At 45.1% G+C, this 24,978-nt stretch overlaps 1 protein-coding gene across 1 annotated transcript in view; it reads right to left on the bottom strand.

Moving 5' to 3' along the window:
• Positions 1–3,170: 3,170 nt before the first annotated feature.
• Positions 3,171–24,978, bottom strand: part of LOC111147946 (follistatin like 1) — a 52,878-nt gene continuing 31,070 nt past the window's right edge. Inside the window, exons 3-11 of the mRNA XM_022504207.1 lie at positions 22,079–22,183; positions 19,909–20,038; positions 18,840–18,872; positions 17,389–17,519; positions 13,187–13,305; positions 11,729–11,841; positions 11,286–11,396; positions 8,810–8,886; positions 3,171–5,883 (exon numbers count right to left, since the gene is read on the bottom strand). Of these exons, the coding sequence (XP_022359915.1) occupies positions 5,839–5,883; positions 8,810–8,886; positions 11,286–11,396; positions 11,729–11,841; positions 13,187–13,305; positions 17,389–17,519; positions 18,840–18,872; positions 19,909–20,038; positions 22,079–22,183 (864 nt within the window). The 3' untranslated portion in view covers positions 3,171–5,838. The remainder of the gene's footprint in view (positions 5,884–8,809; positions 8,887–11,285; positions 11,397–11,728; positions 11,842–13,186; positions 13,306–17,388; positions 17,520–18,839; positions 18,873–19,908; positions 20,039–22,078; positions 22,184–24,978) is intronic.

Below are 24,978 nucleotides of genomic sequence, written 5' to 3'. Positions count from 1 at the left end.
TTCCTTTCAAACATGTTTCATCCTTTTGACAATTTTATACAAACTTCCTGGTTAAATATTATATTCTTATTCATTAACAATCTTGTCTCTTATTCTCCTGACAATACATTCTTTTTACGGGCCCTAATTATTGTCCAGCTCCTGCATGTTTCATATCTGACCACAGCAGGTGAGATAAGACCTGTGCATTCCAGTGCTGCCCAGCGGGCTGCATTTCCTGTTCCATTCTCCTGTACTCACATAGCTTGTTCTCCTCCTGTACTACTTGGTTCCTTATGTGCATGGAGCTTCTGTCTCAGTTTTGATCTCTCCATAGAATCCACAGTATCATTTCCCATCTGAATTGTCTACACATTGTATAAACGAATCTCATACATGAGCCCAGCCCATTATACCTTATTTATAACTGTGTACACTTTCTGTTAATGATGCCATGAGGAAGCAGAAGAAATAGGCAAACACAAGTTTTTCAAAAGAGCTATCTTTCTTTATGATGGACCCTCTCAACTCAACATTTTTTCCTCACTTGATACATTTTTTCATAGACCATCTTGTCTACACAAAGGAAGGCTATCTCTGCACTATTACCCGATCTGCACTTCCAGCCCAGAGCTCTTCCAGAAACCCTCTGCCCACCTTGCTCACAAGGTATCTCCATTTGGATGTCTTTAGGAAACTCAGATTCAACCTGTGCAAAATCTAATTCATCATTTTCCATTCCTTCCTTCCTTCCCCAGCCGTGTGCCTTCTCCTATTCTTACCAATCTCGGGAAATAGTATAACTATATACCAAGTTGTCCAAGCTGGACCTTGGAGTCATTCTTGCCTTCTTTTTTTTAAGATTTTATTTATTTATTTGACAGATAGAGATCACAAGTAGGCAGAGAGGCAGGCAGAGAGAGAGGAAGGGAAGCAGGCTCTGCACTGAGCAGAGAGCCCGATGCGGGGCTCGATCCCAGGACCCTGGGATCATGACCCGAGCTGAAGGCAGAGGCTTCTAACCCACTGAGCCACCCAGGCACCCCCATTCTTGACTTCTTTAACTCTCTTCTTTAAGTCTTCTTTAACTCTCATATCTAATTAATACCCAACTTCTGTTAATGCTACCTCCTGGACCTTCTGTTCATCCCCACTGCCCATCTAATTCAAGTCACCATATTCTCACCTCATTCCTGAAATAACCTTCTATTCAGGCTACCACAGCCATGCCTTGCCACCCTTGTGACAGACAAAGGGCTAATAACAATATATGAAGGATTATTACAAACCACTTAGAAAAAGACCAAAAGCCAATAGAAAAATGAATAAAAGGTATGAAAGAAAAAGGCAAGAACCAATAATCCACAGAAAGTTGAGATTATCTCACAAAGGGAGTATTAAAATAAATTTAAAATAAAACAAATTACCACTTTTGCTCTATAAGAGGCCCAAAGTTTAAAAACACAGTGTTTGCAAAAATGTAGGTACATAGGTGTCAGTGTCCATATATTTGGTGGGAATGTAAATGGGTGCAACTTCTTTGAAGGACAGTTGGTAATTCCAAGCAATAAATGTACACACCCTCTAAGAGGATGGATCTTTAATTGTATTTTCTTTGACATAACTATTTTTTTTTATCATGTGCATAGATTACTTTCTCAATAAGAAATGTGTTAAAAAATTGACTTCTTTTGACAGGAAGACCCTCTCATTAGGCAGCAGCATGATGCCTCCTGTGTTCTAATCATGGCACAGCCCCCAGCAGCACCCCTGGGTTCCTACCTTCACATCACACATCCACGCTGCGTCTCCTCTGGAGCTCTGATGACATCTGCTTGGAGCGATCCACTCATTCATTCTTTTTCTTTCCTCCCACCTCCCCCTTGTTTCAGAGATAATTCGAGAGGACTGATGGGGGTTCATACAGGTGCTCTAAAACTAAAGCTAATCAAAGTAATTTGTATTAATTTGCACAATTCATAGTATTACATTTTGATTATAAGAAACCATTTGAATTAAGCTTCTTTCAGGCTATTTTTATTTTTTTTAGAGATTTTATTTACTTACTTGACAGAGAGAGAGAGAGCACAAGCAGGGGGAGCTGCAGGCAGAGGAAGAGGGAGAAGCAGACTCCCTGCTGAGCAAGGAGCCCAATGCAGGACTGGATCCCAAGACCCTGAGATCATGACCTGAGCTGAAGGCAGATGCTTACTGGCTGAGCCACCCAAGCACCCCCAGGCTATTTTTAACTCATTTTCACTTGCTAGTACATACATATTGTAATAAGAGTGTTCCCAGAACATGGTGGAAGATTGTGAGAGGCCAGCCAGTATTTACAAGAAGTGGTGGACAAGGCACTCTTCAAATTGGGTTTAAAATTCCCTTCTGAGCATAAAAATTTGAAGAACCAAATTGATTAGTGAGACCAATAATCTGTAGCAAAAACAATCAGAGATTCCCTTTTAATATTTGATTAACACTTGAGTGATACCCCAAATCCAATCAAGGTGATCTGACTGTAATTTTAGAGCAGCAAGGGTTCTCCACATAGGACTAAAATTAAGAAAGCTTAAGCCTCATCAGCCAGAATGAGCGATTTTGGAAGACAATTACTGGGATTATGGAGTGGACGATAGCTGTAAGACTTGCACAGGGAGGTGGAAACCAAGTATTGGTCATGTGTCCCCAAGATGAAGCAGAACAGAAGGTTTTAACCAGCCAACAGTCAGTTCACTTGGAAATGTTTACCCTTATGGGGTATGTATCAGACGAAAGCCAGTAAGGCTGTCTGGTCGGAGCCTGGCTCCCTGGGTCACTTTCCCAGGTTTACTTGGCCTCTCAGTTTCACCCACAGCCAGCCTCATTGCGCATCATTCCAGTCAGGAATGGGGGCTTCAGGGGCTTTAGGAGCCATTTACTTTAACCTCTTCCCAGTATAGAAGTGCTCCCTGACTTCTCATCCCTTCTTACTTCAGACCCGAGGTCCAGGATTCATTTAAATAAACTTGTTCTATTGGTCCTTGAGTAAACTTGCCCTCCCAGCAGCCCCACACTTTATTAGGAGAAACTCTTCGGGCCTCTTTTAAGGCTCCTGAAGGCCAAATCCACTTTTATGAGGTAAATGGTTAATGTTCTCACAACTTTATTTGGTCTTGACTGGGGGTGGGGGAAGGGGGAGGAAAACAATACAATGACTATTTTAATTTCTTTATTTATCAATAGTATCCAAAAAAAAAAAAAAAGAACAACAACAACAAAAAAGGATCAAGAGTTACAAAAACAAGTTAAATGCAATATGGAAGCCTACTAATACAAATACATTTCACAAACACATAAGCAACGGAAACCTGTTCAAATGTGCTTCTGGAGATTTGATTATTTAAAAACTTATGTGTAAAGGAAAGACATTCAGATTTGTCTACATGGGCTTATAAGCAGGTGGAGGAGACCTGCTTTCCAAAAAACAGTGATGGAATCCAGAGTCATGGCATGTGAAAAGGTTTCCATGAACACTGAATCTTAACAGATGCTGTAATATGTTAATAAAATCACATACACACCGAGAAAGCCCTAGGAAGCTTGCAGTCTAAGACCCGTGCTTGTAGAGAGCTGGAGGAACTGAACCTAGTTTAATCCTATTTGCTCCATGCAAAGCTCTATGCAATGCTCCCCAAACTAGGCTACTTAGCAGCTTTCCATGAACGGTCATCAGATAGTGTGATTCTATGGTGCAGACAATAGTGGCCCTATTTACAGGAGGAATGCAGAGTTATTCTTGGCGATTCCGTGTTGCAGGGTAGGGTAGTCTTAGATTGCAACCACTGTCCTGAATATAACTGGGGAGGAGACACTCTGGCTTCTTGCTTTAAACAAATTGGTACTCCTGCCCTCGCCCTCCGTCCAGGGGCTGGCAAAACTCAGTCAAGTTGTGCTGTTGGGAGTTCTTCGAGGTGACTGGACAGGAAGGTGCATTTCAGCGTGCACAAGTGGGGCTCAAAGAGACCTTTTAAATGGGATGTATATAAAAGCTCAGAATTCTAAACAAAATGGAATGCTGTCCTTTCAAAGGAGAATAAAGAAACTTTAGAAGGAATTCCACATTCAAGCACAACCTTCTCAGAGTCACCTGGGCAGTGTGATCTACCTAATTTCCCTCTCATAGTCTGTAATCTACTTTCTGAAAATGAGCTCTCAAGTGTTTAATCTTTGTTGTTCCAAGTGCATCTTATATATGGTAAATAGTGAGGTTAATAATCAGAGTCCAAAAGATAGGAATGATGGACTTCCTCCCAATCATGGTTTGAAGACTTCATTTCCATTCCCTCCTGCCTCCTTAAAATGTGAAATCATCTTTTGTCCTCATCTTGAAAGGGAAAGCTATTTCTGTTTCCAAGAAGGTTAAGAATGGAGCACAAAAGTGAGGGCAAAGTGGAAGCGTTCTCTTTCCCATTCTCTTCCTGGATAGACTTTACCCGAGAGGGCTCTACCTCACAGCACAACCCGTACAGCCTCTGAGACAGAGGTCAGATTTGGTCATCTTGTTTTTAGCTGTCAGACCCTTTTGTTTTAACAGTAAAGTTTCATTTATCCTAAGGAGAAGGGAAATCATAGGAACCTGTACCCTTTTGGACCAATTATCAGAACCACAGAATTTATAATTTATCAGATTGAAAGTTTAATGCATTCCTACTTGTTCACTGAGGAAACTGAGGCTCCAAAATAGGAAGAGACTGGGTCAAAGTCCCCCTCCTAGCTAGTGGTAGATCAAAGAGCATATTGATAGGCTAAGCCTTGCTTGGCTACACTTGTCTCCATCCTTTGGAACGCTGATTTGCATGAATGTATCAGAATAAAATGGAAACAAACTAGCTTTTTGGACCTTAAAAACTTTGTATGGAGATGCTTTGTATTCCCCTGGCTTCTGTCTGAGGCACCCACTGGCAGACAGCCGATCCACTGGAAGCCAGGGGGACAGAACTCTGGGCTGTGTCTAATATATGGCAGGCTGTGTAGGGTCTGGGTTATAGCGGTCCCTGCACCACAAAGAACCGCAAACTTTCCCACCCCTGAAATGGTAGGACTACTGAAGAATAATTACAAGAGCTTAATTTCTAGTCAAGAAAATAAAATACTAAACAACAACAATAATATAATGATAATAACTGAAGAATGAAGTCAACTTGCCAACAAAAGTATTACAGAAAAATAGCACCTTTGGTAAAAAGTATTTTAAAAATTTGGTTCAGTCTCTAAGGGGCTCAAAGTGGACAAGTATCTGCATCATTTGCATGTACTCCCTCCACCAAATTCCCAAGTCTAAGGGACACCGGGTACCTGGAAGGATGGCTGCGTTATCTAGAGGCAGTGGTTGGGGCCGTGAGAAGCACAGATGCTGGAGGTCTGTTAGGCTGATGGCGACAGAGAGGGCTGGATGCAGAATGCCTTCCTCTCCACTGAGCCTCCAACCCCCCCGACTTCTCTGGGGCAGCCTGTGAAGTTCTGGCCAGCATTGCCTGCACTCCCCGTAGCGTGTTTACTGCCGTGGCAGACTGGGGTTCAGATCTGGGTCCGCTCCTCTCCCAACCCTGATGCAGTTTCCTTACTTGTCTCCAGCCCCTGAGAACCATTTACAGTTTCTCTCAAAGCACTCCTAGAAATGAAGGCTATGGCCCTGCCCCTCCTAGCCAGCCACCCCCATTTCCTTTATTGCAAAACAAATAGACAAAATAAAAACTCATCGCTATACAAGCAAATACTGGTGATTGGGCGATTGTAGCAGACACTTGCATATACTGGACTCAGCGTGGAAGTGGAAGAGAAGGTGCCAGGCTCTGGACACCCTTCCTAGGTGCCTCCTCTTTAGATCTCTTTGGTGCTCATTTTCTTGGTCTTTTTAGCTGTTTCCTTTGAGAAGCAAGAGAAAATAAGCATTGTGAGTTATAAAAAAAAGAATCACTAGCACCTATCTAGTCCTCAAGATTTTACACAGCATTGGCAGAGACATGCTTCTGCTACATTTTCGTTCTGTTACTTGTCTGTCTGTTCCGTGGATGAGAACAACCTGAGGGAAAAGATCATGTGTTCTTTTTGACATGGTCGCATAGGGGCTGTCATTAAGAGCTGAGCCCATTTGAATGCCTGTGAAACCACAGGTCAGACACGATTATCCCCATTTTAAAGATGAAGAAAAGGATGCTAAATGCAAGTGCTACAAGATGTGCCAAAATCCCCGTCCAGAGAAGGGTGAAGCACAACAGGCTCTGGAGGCAGACGGTCTGAACTTCAGTCAGGGATGTACTCCTTTCTGGGGGACTTCGGGCAAATTATAAAAACTGTGCCTCAGTGTCTTCATCTACAAGACGAGGGTAATAAAGGACCACCTCTTACAACATGTCACATTCCTCCAAAGAAGCCATTCTTATTTATGGCCAGTAAGCACATGAGAAAATGTTCAACATCATTGGTTGTTAGGGGAATACAAGTCAAAACTACAATGAGATGCCACTTCACACCCACTGGGCTGGCTAAAAGAGAACATAAGGGACAATGACAAATGCAGTGAGTTTGTGGAAAAACAGGAACACTGCTGGCGAGGACGTAAAATGGTACAGCCGCTTGGAAAACAGTCTGGCGGTTCCTCGAAAGATGAATCACAGAGTTACCATATGACCTGGCAATAGCACCCTATAGACCCAAGAGACCTGAAAATGTATGTCCACACAGAGACTTGAACAAGAATGTTCACCGCAGCACTATTCATCATAGCCGAAAAGGGGTAACAACCAAAATATCTGTCAGCTGGTGAACAGACCCACCAAATGTGGCTTATCCATACAATGGAATGTTATGTAGCCATGAAGAGGAGTGAAGTACTGACTGATGCTAAAACAAGGACAAGCCTTGAACGCATTATGCTGGGTGAAGGAAGTCACACCAAAAACACCATATAGTGTATGATTCTATTTGTCTGTCTATGTCCAGAATAGGCAAAGCTGTAGAGCTGGAACGTAGATGAGTGGTTGCCAGGGCCTGGGAGAAGAGAGAATGGGGAGTCACTTCTAATGGGCCTGGGTTTCTTTCTAGGCTGATGAAAATGTTCCGGAAATAGTAGTGATGGTTGATCATCTAGTGAATATACTAAAAACCACTGGACTGTGTATTTTAAAAGGGTGAAATTTATGGTATTTAAATTATATCTCAATAAAAAACTAATTAGGAAATAAAAAACAACAGTGCCTGGCATCTAGCAGACACTGTTGGCTTCCCATCCGTAGCCCCTTTAACGTTTCGGCACTGGCATGGCTTCTTCCTGCCAGCACCTGCACCTCTTTGCCTGAGACTTTCTCTGGCTGCTGGAGCCTGCTCTACCCACACATGCTGGCAGGCCAGAGATGCTCGGGAATTCATGCTGCTGGTGGCGGCCCTCACCAACGGTGGCTGGGGAGTTTGTGGAGGAATACTCCTGCTCCCTTCCCGCTTAGGCTCGGGAACTCTGGTCCCAGCCCTCTGCAGAAGGACTAAGTGCCGCAGGAAGACTAAGTGCAGCAGGAAGACTAAGTGCCGCAGGAGGACTAAGTGCCACCCACCCACTGTGGTAACATGCCTGGATATACACTCTTTATTGCTTCCTTCCTTTCCTGGGCTTGCTTCCCAACTCCCCTTCTGGTGTCTCCTAGGATTGCTAAATCAACTATTTGTACTCGAGTCCTTGCCTTAGCGTCTACTTTCTGAGGGAACTCACATAAAAGGCATAAAAATGTGAGCTATTATAATTCACTCCCCACTGTCTACTCTGATCATTTCCCCACCCCAGAGGAAAGGAATTCCTATTAAGTTCTTGTTTTCTTTTATGTGGTTGGACTTGTCTGGAAACTCAAGGCTGATGAAATATGGAAAAACAGAAGGCCAGGAGCTTCTGCTTTGGCTTAAAAAACTGACATGAAGATTCTACATTATCAGTGACAGTAGTGACAAAATGTGTGTTAAAAACCACTAATATGAGCAATTATTATTTTTGAGCACTTAATATTAATAATTATTTTCAAGTCAAATACTTCAATCACAGCAGCAGTTCTTACGACTGTTACATTCCCTCAGAACTTAAGTCAGACAGAAGGCTTGTATACCAGACCCAGTCTGCAGACGGGTGACCTATGGCCCAATTTCCTTCGTTAACTACGCGGTAAGCCAGCAGGAAGATAGGCCCTTAGAAGCCGCATATCCGTGTTTTCCCTCTAGCCCTTACCAAAGTATGTCAGTGAATCCCTATTCTGCCAAGAGCCTTTTTCCCAGGAAGGCCTTCAACTTAATGACATAGCACCTGAGCAGAATTTTTATTTATTATATTCTCAAGTCTCCAGGAAGCAGAACCTCTAAGTACTCTGGCCTTGTCAATCCCAGGCTGTTTTCTAACCAGCTTGGCATTTAACTGAAATCCTTTCCGCTGTGGTCCATGTTCACTAATTTCCTGTTCACTGCCCCCAAGGAGCTCCTAGTCTTTGGGTTTGGGCACTGCTCGTGATAGGAAACAGTAACACTGCTCATTTGCAAACCACTGCCAACCAATTTACAGATCACCACCTGCCTAATTCTTACCTATAAAGCAATTTACCAAATTGTAGCCTATATCTGCTGAGACCTGCTGGACCCTGGAGGGACTCCATCAGGTAACTATCTAGATCATGGTTTGATACTGTGGGTTTACCATTCAGGACTTACTGTATGGGTCAGAGTGGCTCCTTGGTCTCCGGGAGCATTAGGCAATATCTGAATGGTGGAAGGGCCGAATGGCAGCAGCAGAACCCAAGTCAGCATGGACGCGGCCACTCACCTGGTGCTTCTGGAGTTCCTGGACATATCTGGTCATCTCCTCTTCTGTCTGGCTCTGGGCCCCCTTCTGATTCTTTCCTGTAAGAAGAACCAAAGCTCACTGCTGGGGACACTGAGGGAAGCCAGTTCAGAATCCCACCAATAGCGACATTTTAGGGTCTTGATTTTCTCTCCCATTAACCTATGGAAAGAAGGGTGAACTGCCTGCATTTCTGTGAATATGAAGTGTTCCAGTGTAACGGACACCTTCAGAGGAACACTGAACAAATCAATCTCCTTCACTTTCCCCTGGCCTCTGCACCTGGTGTCTTCTTCCCCCACTTCGGGGGCAGTCATGCTGGGGCGGGGCCGGCAGGGAAAGCTATGGGGAGTTACCTGGATCCTGACTCAGGAGATCCTCCAGACCAGTGATTCTCAACCATTCCCACACCTGCAAAATGTCCTGCAGAACTTTTCAAGATACCACTGTTTAAATTCTACTTTTAGATTCTGGTTTAACTGTTGTTGGGCACCAGGATTTTATAAAGGCTCTAGGTGATTCTAATGTGCAGCCGGGGTTGATAAGTACTGTACCAAGCAATGTTTCCCAAATTTACAGGGTGGCTAAAATAAATAAATAAATAAATAATAAATCATAGAATACATCCTAAAAATGTAGGTTCCCAACCACCCTTTTGTGGATTCTGATTCAGTAGGTTTGGGATGGAATCTGTACGTTTACTGAGCACAGTGTTTGCTGTGAGGAAACACCACTCCGCCATGCTTCTCGAGTCTGGCAGTTTCCCTCTGGTTCCCCCTGGTATCACATCTTGATGCCACCTTTTTCTTTGCCCCATTGGGATTTGTGGTCTAAGACCAGATCGCCTTTCGGGTACTGACTTTGGAATGCTGCCTCTGCAACGTGCTCTCAGATCCATGGCCCACGCACCAAGAGAGGCTCACCTTGGGGCACCCCCATTTCCAGTGCTGTTTATACCCATAGAGAGCCGTGAACCTGGGCCATTTGGAGAGGGAGGATGAGCTGTCCAGTGTGGCTGTGGAAATGGGCATTGTCTGATGAGGTGATCATTTGGGTTTTGTCTGATGCGTGTGATGGGGCTTATTATCCAGATGTTCAAGCTTATTCTGCATGACAGCTAGCTATTTAACAATTGCCTGTGTCCTGGAAATGGATGGCTACCCTTCCAAAACCAGACCAGGCGCAGTTAGGTGTTGAGAGCTACCGAAGGGGTTTTGGGAAGATAAGTGTAGGATGCTTCTTGATTGAGGCATGCTGGTTAGAGTTCTGAGACATTCTCTCTTGACTTCAATAGCTACAGTGTGCTTAGCCTGGCTACGCTGACTTAGTTTTGACTTCCAGCAACTTCTAGGATTTCTAGTTTCTAAGCAGCCTCTTCCCACTCTTCCATTTGTCTCTGGAATTGTGTTGGCTTCTTGCCTTCCCACATGGAGAAGAGACTTGGTCCCGGGCAGTGACAGACTAGGGATCCCCTGGCAGGTCTGAGCTCACTTTGTACTGTTGCTGCTGCCTAGGCTTCATATCTAGAACTACCTTTTCTGGGTCCTTGACCTCTCTCCCGGTTACCGTCTTTCCTGACCTTTCTGAATATGATCCCAAGACCAGCCTGTTCTTTTTTTGTCTCAGTTTTTTAAAGATATAATTTTAAATTCACCCCATCTGGTATAAATTTTGGGCTTGCTTCCTACCAACTGACCTTTCTTCTCAAACCCAGTGTGACTCTCCAGTCTAGAACTGGCTTCACCCTCACTCTCTTTCCTCTAATCTGAATGGTGCTTGTTTTTCCCTATGACCTGGCTCCCATTTAAGCATTTCTTTTGATCTTTGGCAACATTCCAACATGCCATGGGGTTTCTGCTCTGGTCCCTCAAACTCTCTGATGTCTCTATCTCCTCAACCCACCCTGACCATACTCAACTTTTTTTTTCTTAGGGATTACCCAAGTCTGTTAATTCAAAGAAGGCCTGTAAACAGTTCTCCTTTTTCTGCTGGGTGTGGATGGCAAGGAGGAGACATTCTGTCTTCCAACCACATGAGTCTTTTACACAGAGGATTTCCTAAGCTGTCCTAAGGATTAAGTGGGTTAATATGTAAAGTGTGTAGAAGAGTGCCTGGCGCACAGCTCTCACTAAGTATTTGCTTTCATCATCATTATTATTACTATTTCTATCATGATTAGGCCAGTCTCATATCAACATTTGATCTTGCCCTGCATCTTAAGCCTCTCTGCTGCCATACCTCTGGAGCGAGTATTGAACATAATGCATCTGGCAGAAGTGCTTTGCCCTCGATGCTGCCCACGGGGTGTTCGGACACTACAACTGGAGTCTGTTCCTTGCTCCTAGTCCCTGCTAGGATGACTCTTCTCCGTCACCCCCACCCTGACTTCTCCTATGTTGAGTTCATAAAGGAAGCTCTCTCCCCGCCATGCCTTCCTTCTGCCTGAGGGACAGCTCACCGTCACAGGTCATGGCTGTGCAGACCCAGTTTCCGCAGGCACAGACACAACGGTTACAGTCCACCTCGGTCTCTGCTCCGTCTGCATAGGTCTCATCCTCCAGGGCACACTCTGTTGGGACCGGAAATAAGGGGCAATGGTTTAGGGTGAGAATGGAACAAGACATGCTGGCTACTCTCTATGCACTTTACCCCTCTCTCAGACAAGACCTGCTTCTGCTTATCCTTCAGAGGCAACATATCTGGATAAATGATGTCATCGATCCAAGGATTTTTGGATCAGCAAACATGCTCAGCATGTTGATGATGGGCTAGGTCCCAGTCTAAAATTGTGGTAGGGAATTTTCTTAGCAAGCTCTGCAAAATTTCATCAAGTCTCTCTCTCTTGGCCCTCCCCAAAGGCCCCCATTTCCTACAGCTTCATATTTCTTAGGTGAAGCATACTCTTCTCTGGAGGATTGAAGGTCGGGTTGAGGCACTTGAGGAACTCTTGGAAGCTGAGTTTCCAGTCAGCATTTTCATCAGACAGTTCGATGAGAGCATCAACACAGAGTCCTCTGGAACAAAACACAGGAGAAATGTGTCAGCAAGACCTCAGCTTCACTCCCACAGAAAGGAACAAAACATTGGGATCACATACTCCTGGGGCCTCCAGAGGAGGCCAAGGGGGCAATTGTTAACTAAAGAACTTTCTGCACTGCCTTCCCACAAGCATCATCCATCCTGGCTCCTGTGAATATCCAACATTTATTTTGTTATACTTGTCAGATCATTCACATGGTTCAAATGTTCTGCCCAAGAAGACTAAAGTTTGCTGAGAGGTTTTGTCCACTTTGACTGACAAATGTTCTCACTGCCTATGCAGCACCTTCCATGAGCAACTGCCTTTCCCCGCAGTATTGGTCAGGTCAGCCAAACTAGGGAAGTCAAAACAGAAGGGAGATGAATAGATGACAGGAATGGAATGTGCGATGGAGTTCAAGTAGGCATCATCACCATCACTACTCTAGAAAGATAAACGTATGTTCAGAAAAGTTTTACGGAACTCCAGTTCCCTCATGCTCCCCTTGGCCTGGATTTGAGCCCTGGTCCAATCACTTCCTACCCAAATGGCCTTGAGCTAGTTCTTCAACTTTTCTGAGCCTGTTTTCTCATCTGTAAAATGAGGACAGGGAGCCCTCCTTCGCTGGGATGTTAGGAAGATCAAACATTGAACTTGTAAAATATTATCTAATTTCAAGTTATCAAAATCTGAAGGATTTTCAGGTATTATACTGTAAGGTCATGGACTGCTAGGAAAGAATCATTCCAGAATCTGGGTTTCATGCTTTCGATTTCTTCTGAACAAAAGAGGTGCTGTTCCTATTTTTAATTCTCGCTGATGTATTGGAACCACATTGGAAGTTTCTTAGGGGTTAATTTTGATTAATATTTACTCTGGTATAATGTCAGAAAAGGACAGGGACACGCTCTCATTTGTGACAATTAGGGTTCTCTATGTGAAATAGCACTGATTATCTTAAAGTCAGAACTAAGGCTATTTTAGACTTGCAGTTAAATAATATAGTAATGTAATTCCTTTAGAAAATTAACCATTAAAACATTACACACGACACTCAGGAACACTTTTGCTCTGATATGACCTTGATAATTTATTTTAAGATTACATTCTATTGTTTGCAAGTTCTGGCCAAAAACTAACTACTTACTTGATCAGATACCAGGGGTACTCAATATGTTAGTTCATAATGTTCACAAAATAGACCAGGACAGAATCCCTATTTTTGCTTTTTACTTTTCATTTGCCCTGGCGGCTCCTTGCAGGTAGGAAGGGGTTCAAATTCCCATTCCTATCCAACCTTTGCCTCATGGACCACCCCCTGAGCCCTCAACTCCACTCACCTAAGCAGTTTGTTGTTCTCCTGGTCTGCATACGTGGTGATGTTGATGGCAGTTTCATTCTGCTCCACAAATTTCAGTAATTCGCTGGAGTCCAAGCGAGAGTCACCATTATCGACATTCTAGAAAGGGGAAGAACTCTTTCAGGAACACTTTGTACAGCTGTGTCCCATTTAGCTTGACCCATCTTTAGTTCATCCTGCTCATTCCAACCCTGCCCTGGCCTCAGAGCTCCAGCAACACAAGCTTGGAGATGTGAGACAGCACCTGCACCCTAAGATGAGAGAGTGAAGGTGTGTGGGCAGAGGCCACCGAGGGCCTTTCAAACCCAGACCCTGCTCAGAGCAGCAGCTGGGATATAGGCCTGTGTTTGCCCAAGCGGCCTGGGGTACTTGAGGGCGCTCTGTGGCCTCATCCCTGATACTGTCCTGCAGACATTCTCCAGGGAACATCTGGGTTCAAGCAGCCACCATACCCTGTCCTCAAACCTCAGTGGACATGTAACAACAACGTTCTGAATCAGAATCTGTGGCAGAGCCCAGGATGTGTGTTTCTAACCAGCTGCTTGGGAACAGCAATGCAGGTGACCCTCCGAGCTCACTCTGGGAGTCACAAGACCACTTTTTGTTGCTTGATTTCCCTGGTATGCTCTCACACCTAACATTCACACTGGTACCCCTAACCAAGCACATCAGTGAGAAGTCACAAGTAAAGGCCCTGAATTGATAACCTGCAGGCAGAGGTGGCGCAAACCCCTCCCCCCACCCCTCTCCTGTGGGCTGGGGGCCCCACTGCAGATGTGTGCAAGGTCCTTCACTTACAGAGCACAGGCTTCCTCATGACCCAGCTGACATCCCACAAGCACAAGGTGAGGGTAAAGTGAGCTCAGGTATTACCTCTCTTTGGCAAGATGCTAAACCTAAACCATAACCATTTGGGACCATTAAACATGCTCAGGCCCCCACTGCAGGAGAAGGGTGTCGAGGTCAAGGTCTTATCAAATTCGAAGTTGATATCGCTGCTCTCCTAAATAGTTCCAGTGGGGGAAAATTGTTTTTGAAAAATTCTTTTTCCCTAGGCTGTCTTGTCCTGCTGCCTTGGGAAATACTCAGCATTCCCATGTTACTTTCAGGGTGGCTCCCCAGATGGTATAAGGGCTTCTGGAAGAAAAGTCTGTCCAGGCTCCCAGGTAGAAGGGTCTCTCCTTCCATGGCTGTCATGTGTCACATACAGTCTACTCTAAGGTGGTAAATCTTTCCATAGTATGTATAATGCTAGGTATGTCTAAAACAAAGCATGCCAGCTCTTGCTTAATGCCTTTTCATCATTCTTATCTCCATACCCAGCAACAGGTCTCAGATGTTCTCTAGTCCCTATACATCCACCCTGAGGAAACCGCCATTCACCTTGTGAAGGCTTGATTAACTAATGGAGAGAAAGGAAATAAAGTTGGCCAGGGGTCATTCTTAGCAGTGCAGAACATTCTTGAATCCAAATGTTCCCAGTGCTGGACAGACAGAAGCAGCCCTCACAGACTCCAACAGAGTTCACAGCCTAATAAGAGTGAGCCTGATGAGGAGCTGCACAGCCATGGCTGCAGACCTGGGGCCACGTGACCCCTGGGGGCACCAGGAACCTGCCACTATGGCCCAGGCAGCTCTCAAAAGGCAGTGCTAAGTGCCCACACTACACGTTCAGCAGGGCCAGAATCCAGGCCTGAAGCTGAGGGGAGAGCCAGCCAGCCTGCACGCTCATCTCAGGAGGACCAAACAGGCCTCCCAGGCCAGCTCTGCATGTGGATCCAAAGGAAAACAGAGGTCTGGTACCTGCCCCAGAACTAACCTGGACTGCCTGGGGGCCTGCCTCAGAGGCCGTGATCTTGGACCATGACCCAACCTAATTTACTTGGCCTCTGTTCAGCCAAGCAGTGACAGAAGGCACAGTACCTCGTGTGCCTGCTCTCCCTGCTTTATGTATACTTGAGGTAGCACCCTTTCCTTCTGTGTAACTCCACGGTTCTAACAAGGCAAGAAGGTGTGGAATACAAAACCCATGTTTGGGGCTTATTGCCAAGTCTGGAGAACGTTCAGAGGATGGGCTAGGACAGGCACTTGCTCACACACAGCTGCTGTGGTGATGGGGGACACGATACCTGGGTAACGGAGGTAAGAATTCTGGCTTCAGCTGTGGCCCTGGCCACCAGGGGTATGCCACCAGGAGTCCAGTGTATGTCTACGACATGGGCCATGACCGGCTCTCCCTACCTGGGTCTGTTACACTTTCACTGGAGAAATCATGAATGAATCACTAGGTGAAGTGAGAGTCTGGTTTTGGTCTTAACCAAATTCTCATTAGATTTTCTTTTCAACTAATTTTGATGTTAGGAATACCAGCTGGGCTGGAGGGCAGTTCCTGGTTCAGAAACCGTTTCTGTGAGATATCCACTCTCTCACCAACAGGCAGGTATGTGCCTAGTGGAAGGCATGTCCCTTTGAAGACTGCACACCACAGGACTCTTATTAGATGGCTATTACCATCAAAAGGTAGATACTGAATCCCCTATTTTCTCAGAGGACAATGCCAGAATATCTAGGAAAAGCAAGCCTTGTTGTGTGTGTCAGTCATGATCAAGCTGTCATGGTCAGGAGCAAGAATGCCCTAGAGGAAGCTACTTTCTCAAGGGGTCTCCGAGGGAGCCTACTGGAGAAGTTACTGCCAGAGCAGGTGGAGAGGTGTTGGGGGAAGGGGTATGGGACCCAGCTACTCGGGAATCAAATTAATAGCAGGTGCCATTGATGGACACAAAAGGGCTACTAAGAATGACTACAAGGTCCCAAGGGGAACTTTGGAAAGAGTATTCTGGGTCTCCTAGGCCCTCGTGGCCATGGCCGAGTCACTGTATGCAACAACCTGGCAGGTGTTGCTCACTCAGCTTCTACAAAATCATTTCCCTCAAGTTACTTTCTGTTCCTGTGTGACTGTCCTGTCTTTGCACAATTGTGTTTCTCTGGAGATGAGGAGCCACCCTCTGCTCCAAGGGCCTTGTAATGCTGGTGGATTGAGACAGAGGGTAGACTGAGAAGGGCTGGGCCCTCCCAGCCAGGAGTGATCTCAAACACTTGGAACCCAGAGAGACATACTTTCTGCCACGGGAGAGACAACTCACTGAAGAAACACAAGCGAAGTCTTAAATGACCAAATACGCAATCCAGTATTTCTCCATCTGTGGGGTCCATAAAGTCAGTTAGAAAGAGGAATCCCCAGACTAGGCTGGTTTTGACCACACGTGGTGGCCACAGAGCCACTGAGAAATCGCTCATGTGCCTGGGGTTGCTTCTGAGTCCAGGCTGGTTATGGCCTTGGACAGCAGGCCCTGGAGACACGTGAGAACATGTCCATCTGAGAGCATCTACCTAGAGATGTGTGCTTGTCAGTACAGGGGGCTTTCTGCTTAGATGGCAGAGTGAGCATGTGAATGTGTGTCTGGGAGGAGGCTGTGTCTGTGTGGGGTGTGCATCTCTGTATGTGGGATATGTGTGTGTGTGGTGTGCATGCTTCTGCTTGTGGTATTTATCTCTGGGTGTGCTGTACATATGTGTGTGTCTGTGTTCTTGTCAATTAGCTGGAAGAGTATCTTTAACTGCTTCATTCACAATGTCTCAGGCTCTCTGAAAAATCTCCAAGCCATGGGAGCCCTACTCATCACTAACTACTAATTCCGACCTTTTTCAAGGAAGCATCTCTCCTGTCTCCCACTGGAACAACCTGTCTCTTAAACTAAGCAATGGGACAAGCAATATATAGACTTTGCAAAGAATCCTGGACCCATGGAATGCTGGTCCGTGGATTCTTCTCAGATGCTGAGGAGCTCTACAGGCCAGGGACAATCAAGTTAATGACTTAAAGAAATGTCAAACTGGGTGGGAAACGCCTGGATCTGGGTGCGGTCAGAAGTATACTGTATCAACAGCGAGCTCTGCGAGGTAGAGGGTAGGGGATACATACAGGGTAGGGGGATAAAGCCTGGCCATATACATGAGCAGTAGATCCCAAAGCCTCTACTGCTGGAATCTCACTTATCAAACACATCAGAAAGCAACCACCATAGCTTCGTGGGATGATGGGAAGATGTGATCAGGCAATGCAAGAGGAAGTCTCCCCCTCTGTCTGGGGATGAAGAGTATTTGACCCCAACTCTGGATTACCTTAAAATACTTGTCTAGGATTTCACTGTAGTTGCTGCCTTTAGAGAACCAGCCATCTGGAATAATCTCTGCTTCCAGCCACTGGATGATGCGACGCCGGAGCTCATCACGGTTGGACTGATAGCAAACGACTGCAGGAAGGGGGAGGGAGGTCAGCTGAGCGGTGAGGACCCCAATGTCACCCAGCATCCACTACATGGGAGGTTCTGTGCTGGGGGCCCTGCATGCAACATTGCATTGAATTTTCATAGTGTTCCAGGGACACAGAATTATCACACATACTTTATAGAAGTCAACGCAGGGTAGACAACTGGGAAGTGACTTAACCAGGATTCAAGCTTATGTTTCTAAAACACTTAAAAGAACTGAGAATATTGAAAGAGACAGACTATGTTGCTTAGGTGAAAAAAACATCAGCAGAAAAATAAAGGACATTTTCATTAACTTTAGGAAGTTGAGGGGGAAAAAAATCAATCAATCAATAAATAGCTCTCTTGGCTCAAAGATGAGCTGAACTAATAAGAGAATGAAGGAGCACATTATAATTTTTCATGGCACCAGATCTTAAGTTCTCTATAGCTTTTTCCTCTTAACAACTGGGCTTATCAAAACTCTCCCACTTAAAATTTTACCCCTTAAAATTTCTAAACCACAGAAGACAAGGTCAAGAAAGGGCCATGCTGAAACTCTGCTCTGGACAGCTCTTGCAAGACACATGGCAATACCAGGTGCACTTGGCAATACCAGTCGGGTAGATAGGGGACAGGGGAGGGAGAGCCTTGGCAAGAGGAAATTCCTGGAACAACACACACTGGGATGTGCTAAGGGCCCCGAGCCAGGGGAACGGAAATCTGGGCTGCCACTTCCAAGCTGTGTAATGCAGGGAAATTCACTTAACCTGAGCCTCGATTTCATCATCTATGAGGTCATTACAATAAGGTCATTACAATAAGGTCTGCCTCCCAAGATTACTGTAAAGATCTAAGGAAAAGCATATGATAAAGGTTCTGTAACTATAATGATGAAATTTTAATTTCAATTCATAGAAAACCATGGAAAAACTCCTACTGGCATTTCCATTATCTCCTTTCAAAAAAAGTTGTGCCTACTGATTCTGTGCCTTCTGTGACATCAGCCTATGTTACAGAGCATCGAAGGAAAGATTCAGTGGCTTTCCTGTCCTTTTAATGCGGTCACTACTCAACAAAAACTGAAAACACAGCCAACATTCGGACCCAACTAGCCACTTCAAATGTCAAGCACCACACACACACACACACTAAAAGGCAGTTTTGCAGCTTTACTGAGCTGTGTTGAGGAATGACCAGTTCTGGGTCACAAATTCTGACACATAGATCTTGTGAGCTTCAGCAGGGAATGTGAAACACAAAATTCCATCACAAAAAGAATTTCTTCCCTAAAGGCACCCTGGAGAAAAAACAGGCTCTCACCTGGGCTGGCAGATGGACTTACGGATTTCTTCTCTGCAAGACAAAAAGGAGAAAATGCATAAGGCCAAGTGAGGACCAAAGAACACATCTGTGTATCACGGGGATTAAAATCATCCCATGTTCAGGGGACCACTTACAATCTTTTCATCATTTTGTCCTAGTTTCCTGTCTCCCTTCCTTCTTCTAGGGCTTAAGTATGGAGTTCTCTTCTCCCCTGCTCTATTTGACCTTTTTGGGCTACTAAGTTGCCCTCCTGGTCTCATTCCTCCTCCTTTCAGGTTGAGGGGTGGGGATGGGTTGCTGGGACTTTGAGAATTCCCATGGAATCATTATATAGAAGGTAGTGCAGTGGAGACCCACACGTGGAAACAATTTTTTGTTTCACCAGGGCAGTTCAAGGCTGGGAGGGGCTGAGTGGGGCTGCGGCTTGGCAGGATGCTGGTGTCTAATTAGCAATGAGCTTGGGACCCCCTCCCTCTTATCCTAATGGCAATGGTTTGAGCATGAAATAGAGGAAATATATATACCAGGGCTGAGAGGTGCCCAAATTTAAAAAGTGAAATTCAGGTTGCCTGGGTGGTTCAGTCGGTTAAGCATCTGAGTCTTTGTTTTGGCTCAGGTTGTGATATCACAGTCATGAGATCGAGCCCTGGGTGGGGGCTCTGAGCTCAGCATGAGGTCTGCTTGATCTTCTCTTTCTCCCTTTCGCTTTGCCCACACCCCACCGTACTCTCTCTCTAAAATAAATAAATCTTCAAAAAATAAATAAAAAGTGAAATTCGCCTGCTTTTTAAAAAGGCATAGAGTTCGTTTAAACACTTCCTTATTCTGTTGATTATTGATGTGGTTCCCTACCCACTACAGACAGTACTGGACGCTCCCCTGGGAGGTTGATGCAGGAAACCCCACGCAAAGCCAGTATCCAGGGCAAAGCCAGCAGGCTCATGAGCGCCAAGAGGACGCATCTCCAAGTAGCTGGGTGGTGTCTGTGACCCTAGTGGAAAGCAGTGTGGGACATCCCCTGGCTCCTCTGCTGGACCTGGGAGCTGGTGGTAACAGCACTCTTTACCTTTGCAGTGTCCATCGTAATCCACCTGGATTTTGGACCCAGTGAGGCAGGCGTCTCGATGCAGCTCACAGTGGTTGAGGTAGGTCTTGCCATTGCTGCCGCACACAGGCCTCTTGTGAGGTTTGCATTGCTGAAATAGACCCGAGGAGGAGGTCTGTGCACTCAGGGTGCCAACCCACGCACGCAAGCACGCACATGCACACACGTGCAGCCTGGTAGGGAGCCTCAACTCTGGCCATCAGTGACTCTATCCCGCTCAGTGTTGGAGGCACCCACCCCCTCACTCTGCAGCCCTGCATAGCCCCCCATGCTGATGCCCATTCACGGCCATCTCCTCTATTCAGTGAAGGAATGGACAACCCTGACCCTTTCAAATCAGCAGGAAGGGCATTTTATTAGAAGGCAGGAATCTGGACACTCTGCTTCTTTGGGGAAAGTCACTCGATGTCTTTGGATGATCTCAGATCCCTTAAAACACCAACATTCTATGACACAAGAGCCAGAGCTGAGAGTGGGGGATGTGGAAACTGACAGGCAGATGCACAGACAGGCACGTGTGTGCACACACACACACACACATACACACACACCCCAATGCTTCAATTCTTCGGGGGTTTAACTAGAAGGATCTTTGCTCTCTTGCTTTGTGTAGTATTTGGGGGCCATTTTGTTTTCCTCTTGATCTTGCAAAGGCTGTTGTGAGGCAAGGCTGGGGACGCTGGGTCTCTGTGAAGTACTGCAGAAGATTGTTATGGAGAGGGAAATGGACTCAAGTTCACTTGGCAACTCGGCTCTAGATTGGCTATTTAAAGGGCCATGGTCACAGGCAAGCTCGGTTTCTTTAGAATTTTGTGGATTTTGAAAGGCGGTACGGGACAAGCAAGTTCAGCTCAGCCCTAATGAAGGCACCAAAGCCAGAAAGAGCAGATGAGGGAAGAAGAAACACAGAACACTGGAGCTGGAAGGCAGCCCTGCTTCTCCAACTTTAGATAAAAATACCAAAGTCTGGGACGACAAACTATTTAACCAATATTTATTAGGGAGTTCTTACTAAATATTCTACATGCTGGGCAAACACGGTCTCTGTCTTCGCAGCATCCAGCGGCAACTAACTTGTTCGAAATCACACAGATGTATGTGGTTAAGGCAAGACTAGAAATCAGGTTTCCTTACTCTAAGTACAGGCTCACATCATCACACCGTGGCCAGCTACATTCTGGGGAGGGCCTCCTAGGGTTCCCAATGGATCTGGCTATCACATTTCTAAGTTGGGGGACTTCCTTTCTGAGACAATGAATCTGATTCTTCACCTGGGGACTAAATTAGGTGTATTTATTTGCAGAAAGGCAGATGTATTTCTAGGCTCGTGTTGGTTTGACAGAAAGGGGAAGGATGGGATTTATGTTTGTCTGAAGAGTGAGAACTTGTCAGCATCCTGCTTACAAAAGAAGTAGTCCTCAAAAGCTCACATTGCTTTTTAAACCTTATTAAAAACAAATAAATGAAAACCCCTAAAAAAAAAAACCCTTCATTTCATCTACTAGTTTTCTAAAAATGTGTATATCCTTTGACTTGGCAAGCCCTAGTAGGACTCAATCCTATAGAAATAAAGGCTGCAGCATGTAAGGGTATTTGCACAAGGGTGTTATTGTTTCCAGTGGCAAACAACTCAGGAAACAACCTAATGTCCACCTGTGGGAACATTATTGCATAAATATGCCATTACAAAATATTTATTCTGATCCCATTTTTGTATAAAATGGGGGGGACCCTGTATGTTTATAGGGGCATAGAAAAGCAAGTGGGATAATATATACTGAACTGTGAACACTGGTCATCTCAGACTAATTGGATTTGAAGGTTATTGGGAAGATGATTAATTTTATGTTTATACAAATGTCTGTATTACTTGACTTATATATAAAGCATTATTAAAATTTTGACTTAAAAATCTTATAAAACTAAACATCTTTTAAAAAAAGAAAGAATATCCCTGCATTTGCATCTGGTTTTGAACTTCTGGGACCAAAATCCCTTGTCCTTCAGATAGACACGGTATGTTTTTATAAAGGTGATGAAATTGTTGGCTCTGCCGTGCTGACTAGTGGCTCCAGCAAGGTCACCATTTGACCTTGGCTATTGTCCTCTGGCTCCTGAGCTAAGGACTTACCTCAATGCAGAGGCAGGTGGGCTCTCCCTTCTCTGTGACTGCACATTCCCGGCCGGCTCCACAAAACACATTGGCACAGATCTTGGATTTGCTCCTTAGTTCTTCCTGAAACACAAAATCATAAAGGAAACCATGTCACGGAGATGAGACTGTCAGGGTGTAAGCCAGTGGTTATGGCAGTTACTTTCCATACTTAGGTCATGGTCTGGAGTTGCAGCTCAGGGTTGTTGGAGGGTCCTGAAAAGCCATCCCCAAGAGCCATCCCCAGACTTGCTGGCACTGCTCCAGCCTAGGACCAGCTACCTCGAAGTCCTTCAGATTGTTTCTCAAAGAGCAAGAGATGCTTTCTTACATGCTTCCTTTCTTTTAGAAATGGTTACTGAACACCCCTTCTATGTGAACACTACAGTAAAGAGCCATAAAGGCAGTCTCTGTCCTCAGAAGCTCCATGGCTCCCTGAGGAAGCTCCCAAACAGAGACTTAGAAACATGGAGATGCAGGACCAGGAACACTAGGAGTCAGAGGGCAGAAGGAGGGCAAGAATCAAATAAGGCTTTCTGAAGAGAGGATGCCTTAACTAATTCCTAAAGGATGAGAAGAGTAAACTAGACAGAAATAGAGACATGTGAGAGAAATACGGCTATCTGAAGGACCAAAATCTCACTGAGTAGTGTTCAAGGTCATATCATTTCAAAAGGCAAAAGAAAGATAGCTAAACCATTGGGAACATGGATTTGCTATTATTCAGTATGGTCTTATTCAGCCCCTGTCCATATCTGTCTCTGGCTTCAAGACCAAGAGGGCCAACCCTGCCGACAGACAGAATTATCCTCAAACCACTTGTGGTCACACATTCCTGTTCAGACATGCTCAGCAGAACCTGCAGGCAGGGAATGGTCCCAGTCTACACCACTGAAAATGAGAGTGTCTGTAGGCACTAATCTGTTGGTGACACATTCCTTCTCTCACATTAATTGGTGGCTAAAAAGCAGCCCCACCTCATTTGCCACGCAGGCCAGCAGCAGTGGTGGTTGAACAAAGGAGAATGTGATTTCTCCAGCCTCTGTCTGACTGCTGAGCAGGCAGTCACCACAGGCCTCCCGCCCCGCCCTGGGGTAGCAATGACTGTGACAAAACCAACAAACATGGCAGGAGCTGAGGGAGGTGTCAGTAAGGGCAGAGGAGGAACCTCAGATTCCACCCTTCTAACCATGCAACTCACACTCACAGAGCTCGTAATACTAAAATTCTTGCGGTCGGTAAATGTTTCATATCTAAGAAGAGGTCAAAGAAAACAAAAAACAAAGTAGATATTGAGAGCTGAGGGCTGTGCCAAATACAGCTGGTCTGCTGCCACCTGGAGGCTGCTTTGCAAACTCCAGGTTATTATTGTCTCCCTTCAGCCATCTTGCCTTTCTTGCAGGGATCCCATTGGTCCAGAAACTCGCGCCATGCTCACATTTCATTGGTTCATTGGCTGTTGCTAAACCCATTCTTTTTTGGATGTTGCTAAGGGGAATTCAATAAAGCTGGCAAGCAGGGAAGAAAAGAGGAAGTAATTCCCAGACTGCTGGGATGACTGGAGAGCTGTTGTTTCCTAAACAAGGAGTGGAGATAAAATCAAGCATATACTCCGGGCAGGCCCTAACTGTGCCTGGGAAGGGAAAGCAGCTCTAAAAAAGGAAGAGGAAAAGGTTGTCGCTGACCAGTGTAAAAAATCTCAGATAAGACCACCTTCTCGCTCCTTCATGAAACAACACTCTAACCAAGAGATACAGACAAGTAAATTCATAAAAAGGCATGCCCTGACATAGGCCTGCACTCAAAAGACACCAGTATCCAGCTCCACGGGCAGACCTTTTACACTCGGCTGTACGTCTGTAACTAGTCGCTTCAATTCTTTGAATCTCAGTTTCCTCATCTGTAAAATAGGGGTAAATACCAGCCCTGCCTTGCGAAGATGAAAAGTGTATTTGGAAGGTCATCATAAACTGAAAAGCAAGCAACTTCCTGCAGAATAGCCTGCGGCACGCACAGAGCTCCTTTTACCTTCTGTTGTTGCTTTTAGTGAATATTAAAGAGAAATGCTTTTCCTTCCAAGTTGAATTCAACCTAAGTCATTTTTTTCAGAAATAGTTCTCCAAAATCATTTGAAGAAACCGATACTCTCTATTTAAAATATAAAGCCGCACATTTGAACAGTCCAGTTCAAATTTATAAACTGTTTTCACACATACGATTTCATCTCACTGAATGAACAACCCTGCAAGAACATGTCTATTATTAACCTCATTTTATAGGAGAGGGAACTGAAGATCAGAAAGGTCAAGTGACTTGCCCAAAGATCCCAGAGCTATAACTGGAAGGAGCTAGGATTCCAACCTGGAACTTCAGACAACAGATGAGTAAGTTCCCATTCACCAATATCTGGCATTTTGCAGGCTGATTTGGATTACACGTTATCTCACTTAAGCCCTAGGATAACACCAAGAGTTAGACATCATAAGGTTCCCCATTTCATAGATGAGGGAACTGAGCCTTAGAGGTTAAATAACTAGAACATGACAGAGCTGAACTCCTACCCAACCAAAGGGAAAGCAGTTCTTTTCTATTTGATTGACCTTCATAGCTAGAAAACTTAAGGTTAAGGAGATTGTGATAACGATGTGACTTACATAATTAGCAAATGTGAAAAAGCACTTACAGGTGCGTCAGAGAGCTAGATTTGAATTCCCACGTCCCACCTCTGCTCCTTCCTTGCCACAGCCATGGGCAAGGTACTTCCTTTAGACCTCAGTTTCCTCACTTGTGAAATGGGACCTCTTATCTCCGCGAGGGGTGTGTGAGCAATAAAGGAGAGATACTGCCTGCAGTAGCGTGCCTGCCACATAGCTGAGAGC

This window comes from Enhydra lutris, unplaced genomic scaffold (genome assembly GCF_002288905.1).
Source record: "Enhydra lutris kenyoni isolate GAN:26980312 unplaced genomic scaffold, ASM228890v2 scaffoldscaffold2, whole genome shotgun sequence".
Taxonomy (NCBI): Eukaryota; Metazoa; Chordata; class Mammalia; order Carnivora; family Mustelidae; genus Enhydra; species Enhydra lutris.
Note: the sequence above shows the minus strand (reverse complement) of the source record. Positions and strands in the feature narration are given on the sequence as shown.